The 6,000-nt window shown below is 39.6% G+C and overlaps 1 protein-coding gene across 5 annotated transcripts in view; it reads left to right on the top strand.

Annotated features, from left to right (window-relative positions):
• The window catches only part of fggy (FGGY carbohydrate kinase domain containing), a 44,412-nt gene extending 38,644 nt beyond the window's left edge, over nt 1-5,768 (top strand). For 2 of the 5 annotated variants that reach the window (XM_051697612.1, XM_051697610.1), the window contains 3 exons: nt 1,051-1,145; nt 1,234-1,295; nt 1,401-5,766. In XM_051697612.1, coding sequence (XP_051553572.1) covers nt 1,051-1,145; nt 1,234-1,295; nt 1,401-1,479 — 236 coding nt within the window. In that variant the 3' untranslated portion in view covers nt 1,480-5,766. Of the gene's footprint in view, nt 1-1,050; nt 1,146-1,233; nt 1,296-1,365 lie in introns of all 5 variants that reach the window. The other 3 variants (XM_051697609.1, XM_051697611.1, XM_051697613.1) reach the window with 3 other exon arrangements.
• Nucleotides 5,769-6,000: the final 232 nt, after the last annotated feature.

Genomic DNA, 6,000 nt, shown 5'->3' on the forward strand with positions numbered 1-6,000 from the left:
ATCCCTACAGTTTCTTGATTCGTTTAATTGCTCTTCGCAAGAATTTTGGCTTGTTCTGTATGTGAAAATGTACACGTGTAAATGTCCGCAGCACTTTGCAGTGCTTCCTTCATGCTTTAAAAAAAAAAAAAAATTCAGTTTAGCGTAATTCCAAATATATTTCAATGCAAATACAGAGGACACAGTTTGTGGATTGAAGAATTTTCCATATAACAAGTGCAACTGCAATCATGTGATCGACAAAAAGTCACACTCGTCCCCCATGATTTAATTGTCATCCAAACGCATGAGTTTTATCACAGAGGAGCCATGAAAATGTACTTTTACAGATGTCACCTTGAGAAACGATTGCTGTCTGAATAGGGCTTAAGCATGTCACATCGTATGGTGTTTATCGTCTATTGTTCTCACTGAAAGTTTACAGGGTTACACGACCTTGGTAAAAATTTGGGTGCAAATTACCTAGTGTCTCGGGGGACCTCTGAGAAATCTCTTTCAGAGAAAAGAATTCTTCTCACAGAGAAATAGTCTGTGATTACAGTCTATTATGTTTTAACAACGCTTCTCATTTATTGTGACCTTCTTCAAATAACGTAACTCGCACTGCCAGGTGCCAAGTTATTGTGTATTTAGAGCTTTTTGCCAACTTTTGGGCAAAGGTTAAATCAATAAAGAGAGTTTGATCACAGACTCAAACAGAGGTTTGATCCTCACATTAATTCATGCCCTTTATTAATTACATTACATAGTATATAGAAGTCTTATTTGTTTCAGTGGGTTTTGTGATGCACACAACATTCTATAACGCTAACATCCAGAATAGACACTCCCATCTTTGTAAAAACTACAGAGATACTAATGCTGTCTGAATCACTACATGAAATCACAGATGTCCTATGTAAATCATTGTAACTCAAACGTCATTTGGATTGTATGGAAAAGAGCTGCATAAAGAGTCTTTCCAGGTCTGTGAGGGTGAGTAAATGATGACAGAATCGTAATTTTTGGGTAACTGATCCTCTAATTTTCTTGTGCTGTACCTTTGCACAGGTCTGCCTGTTGTGCTGCCGGCAGAGAGAGAGGCAGTGTTAGTAGGAGCCGCTGTTTTAGGAGCCTGTGCCTCATCTGACTACAGCTCCATTCAGGTACACCACTCAACATAACCGCATGAGCAGCTGCACCTGCGCAGCCTTTTCACAAGCATTCTGAATAAATATTCTGCTTCTTTTTTAGGAAGCAATGGAGAAGATGACCGAAATAGGACATGTTGTCAGGCCTAACAATGAGCTAGAAAGGTAAGATTAAATATGTCAATGTAAATGGTGCTAATGATGTTGAGATAATTTGCTCATCTGTTTGTTCCAGTGAAACCTATATTTGCTTCTAAAAACTCTCAACAGCTTTTACAGAAAGAAGTATGCTGTATTTCTACGCCTTTACAATCACCAGAAGGAATACCTCAAACTCATGCAGGATTGATGTTTGAAAGGCATCACCAGTTAGACATGTTTGAGCTGATGCCTTGCCTCCAATTGATGGACAAATTAAAAGGTTGATGGACTATATACTATTCTAGAGCATTTTGTAGCATTTATTTCTTTATTTGGTTAAAATGATCACAATGATACCGTAAAACCACTAGATTTTCAATAATCTTTCCATTTACTGTATGCAACAAAGGGGTACTATCACAAACACCTACACATCCCCATACACATCTGTAACAATTAAGGAAAGGAGGAAGCTGGGGCCGGCTTGACAAAACAAGTAAACATTTATTGTTGCACTTTTCAGTCACACACAATAAGACACCGCTTTTCAGCAGTACACAAAAGGTTTGCAGCATCCACCACAATGTCATGCAGAAACACACACACAGACAGCTTCGTGCGTCTCTCTCTCTCGTCTGCCCTGTCTCCTCTCCTTAAATACTACTGCCGCTGCCCCTCACTGGAATGCGAGACTGGTGTGGCACACAGGTGGACCTCATTCACCACTTATCTTCCCGGCCTCGCTCTGCCCAGACGCCACTCGGCCCTGCCCTGCTCGCCACAACATCTCTTCTCTTCTCTTCTCCTCTGCATCATGGTGACTGAGTGTGGGGGAGGAATCACCAATATAAAAAATTATGTTGTAGAGATTAACCACAACTACTCATGAAAAGAAGCACATAGATGTAAATGTTGAAGTATTAGGAATTAAACTCTTTTAAAGACCACTGTGGCATGCATTACTTAGTTTTATTGCCATTTTGCCCATAAAATTTGTTTTTAACAAACGGCTCACTCCATTCACCACATGTAATGTCCTGCAGTGTGACATCTATACTCCATCTAAAATAATTTTTAAACAGCTTTTCCTTTTCTTATTATTTTAGATTTATGATGCATGCAGCTCATAGTAATATAGCAGAGTTTCTGCAGGTCTAAAAAAGTCTTAAATTGCCCTTTTGCAAATTAAGGCCTTAAAAAGGTCTTAAATCGGTGCAACAAGACTTAAATTCATAAGGTCATGGTATCAAATGTTGCATGAGGTATTGGTTTCTCATTGTGTTTAAGTTGTTTTAAAGTGAAGAGTAATTTCTGGGTATGAATAGTACTCATACCAAATTTGCGGTCTCTAGGATATACTCTATATTGCCTCCACCAGTTCAAAAATGCACTTTTCTGCTGTGCATATTTTTTGTTGTTGTTGTGATTAACATTTTTTTATTGATTCATCTATTAAACACTGAAAAGCAAAACATATACAAATAGAATCAATATTTAACCCTCACAATCCCCGTCCCCCATCCCCCAACAACACCCCAGTTGTCACATAATTATAGACACACAAGCAAACAAAAAAAACAAAAACAAAAAAAATATATAATAATCACACACATCCACTACACCTCTCTCTCCACTGTCCCTCCCTGAGAGCCCTTCAAAAAAGCCAGATACTTGCCCCATTTCTCCACAAACAAGTCTAAATTCCTCAGTCTTCTGGATGCCCCTCTTCAAAAGCTGCTACCCTGCCCATCTCCAAACACCATTCCTGAAATGGGGGTGCTCCAGCTGACTTCCAACCCCTTAAAATTCTCTGTCTGGCAATCATAATGCTAATTAGGACCCAGTTTTTTTATGTGCTTATTCTCCATATTAATGACTGCCCCATCACCTAAAATACAGATTCTGGGGCAAAATAAAATTTGAGATCCCAATATCTCAGATCCTATGCTACAGAACTGGCTCCACTTGTGTTAGAAGTTTATACTGAATCATTAAAGAATGGAAAGCTTCCTCCAACCATGACACAAGCCCAGATCAGTCTGATTCTTAAAAAGGACAAAGATCCAAGCGAGTGTAAAAGTTACCATCCAATCTCCCTGATCAACTAGATGTAAAAATTTTGTCAAAAATTTTGGCTAACCGATTAAGTAAGGTTATGACATCTCTTATACATATAGATCAGGTGGGGTTTATTCGGGGCCGCAGCACTTCTGATAACATCAGGCGTCTCATTAATATCATGTGGTCAGTAGCGAATGATCAGTCTCTGGTCGCTGCCATCTCACTTGAAGCCGAAAAGGCGTTTGATATGGTAGAATGGGATTATCTTTTTAAGATTTTGGAAATGTATGGGTTCGGGAATACATTTATTGGTTGGATTAATTTAGTTTATAGACACCCTGTTGCAGTGGTACAGACAAATGGATTAACTTCAGATTATTTTACTCTGAATAGGGGCACTCGGCAGGGTTGCCCTCTTTCCCCATTATTGTTCTGTCTTGCCCTGGAACCATTAGCAGCCTTGATAAAAAAGGAGGATGATTTTCCAGGGGTGATTGTGGGAGGTGTGGCGCATAAGCTTCTGCTTTACGCAGATGATAATTTTTTATTCGTCTCCGACCCCACTAGATCTATGCCTTGCCTCCACAGAATTATTAATTCCTTTTCCTAGTTTTCAGGATACAAAGCCAATTGGTCTAAATCCGAAGCTTTGGCTTTGACAGCATACTGTCCAGTAACGGCCTTCCAACCGGGCGCCTTCCAGTGGCCCAAACAGGGCATTAAGTATTTGGGAATTTTATTTCCAGCAAATTTGTCTGATTTAGTCAGAGTTAATTTTGATCCCTTAATAAAAAGGTTTTCAAATGATGTGGACAGGTGGGCTTCATTACACTTATCGATGATTGGGAAGGTTAATGTAATTAAAATGAATTGTATTCCAAAATTCAACTACCTGTTACAATCTCTCCCTATAGATGTCCCCCTCTCTTATTTCAAGCAATTTGATAGCATAGCGAAGTCCTTCATTTGGAATGGTAAGCGTGCCATATTAAATTTCAATAAGTTACACAGGCCGATTGACAAAGGTGGGTTAGGCCTACCCATGATTTTGTTTTAATATGATGCATTCAGTCTCAGACATTTGGCTCATTGGTCGCTTCCACCTGAGAGAGCCCCTCCCTGGTTTTGTATTGAAAAGGAAGCTCTTGCCCCTATCTCGCCTCTGCAAAGCCTTTCGATCAAATTAATCGGAGAAGTTAAGTCACACCCCGTTATTTTGCATTTACACACGATATGGACAAAAGTGTCCAGAGTGTTTAATTCGGATATTTATTTAAATGTAGCCTTGAGCATCTGGCAGAACCCTAAACTATGCATTAAGTCCCCTTTCTGTTAGTCAGATTGGATTGTGAGGGGGGATAATTCACTCGGTAACCTATATGAGAGTGGAGTATTGAGACCTTTTGAAAATTTGGTTCAACTTTTTGGGATTCCCAGATCTCAATTTTATAAGTATTTACAGCTGCGGCACCTACTCTGCACTGTTTTTGGGAGTGGCACGCACCCCCCTAGTGCGGCAGATACTCTGGGAGTGGTGATTACTGCTTTTGGAAAAGGTCATGAGGCATCAGTGTATTACTCCCTGCTAATTCAGAGTCTGGGGGACAGAGCTTTAAATTTCTTCAATTTAAGATTCTACATCGATTTTATTGGACCCCTTCTAAATTGTATAGGCTTGATCTTAAGGACACACCCACCTACTGGTGATGCCATTCAGAAGATGGAGACACCACCCATGTTTTTTGGGGGTGTCGTAAGATACAGGAGTTCTGGTTGAGGGTCTAGAATTTTATGGGTGACGTATTGGGTACTCGGATCTCCTTTTGCCCCAGGCTCTGTATTTTGGGTGACGGGGCAGTCATTGATGTAGGAGATATGTACATGAAGAATTGGATCCTGGCCGGTGTTATGGTGGGCAGACAGGTTATCCTTAGAGGATGGAAGTCAGCTGGAGCCCTCTTGTTTCGTGAGTGGTGCATGGAGATGGGCAGGGTGACAGCTTGGGAAGAGTTGTCATATAGAAGGCTAGGTAACCCGGATATGTTCATCAGGAGGTGGGGCAGCTATTTGGCCTTTTTGGAGGGCTCTCAGGGAGGGGCAGTGGAGGGAGACCTGTTGTTTTAAATTTGTATGTTTTAGCCTTTTTGTTTTTGAACATATACTTTTTTTAATGTATATCTAAATATTTTCTTCTGTTTTATTTTCTGTTTGTGTGTCTTTGTCAGTTGTATTTGACCACTGTGGTATCTGTTTGTGTTGGGTGATGGGGTGGGGTGGTTAATATTTGGGAGGAAGGATTGTAAATAATATAATGTGATTCCAAATATTCTGTTTTGTTTTTGTTTTGTTTTTATTATTATTATTTATATATATATATATATATGTGTGTGTGTGTGTGTGTGTTATATGGAATCAATAAAAACTTTTAATAAAAAAAAAAAAAGAGAGAGAGCCCAATACCTCACACATAAAATTCTGAATCCTCAAATTAACACATCCCCAAAAGACATGGGTTGTGTCTCCATCTTCTGATTGACATTGCCAGCAGGTGGGTGTGTCTTTGAGACCAAGCCTATACAATCTAGAGGGGTCCAGTAGACTCTATGTAAAATGTTGAATTGCATAAGGCAAACCCTTACATCTCTAGATGCAGACTTGATGTTATTTA

This window comes from Myxocyprinus asiaticus, chromosome 5, assembly GCF_019703515.2.
Source record: "Myxocyprinus asiaticus isolate MX2 ecotype Aquarium Trade chromosome 5, UBuf_Myxa_2, whole genome shotgun sequence".
NCBI lineage: Eukaryota > Metazoa > Chordata > Actinopteri > Cypriniformes > Catostomidae > Myxocyprinus > Myxocyprinus asiaticus.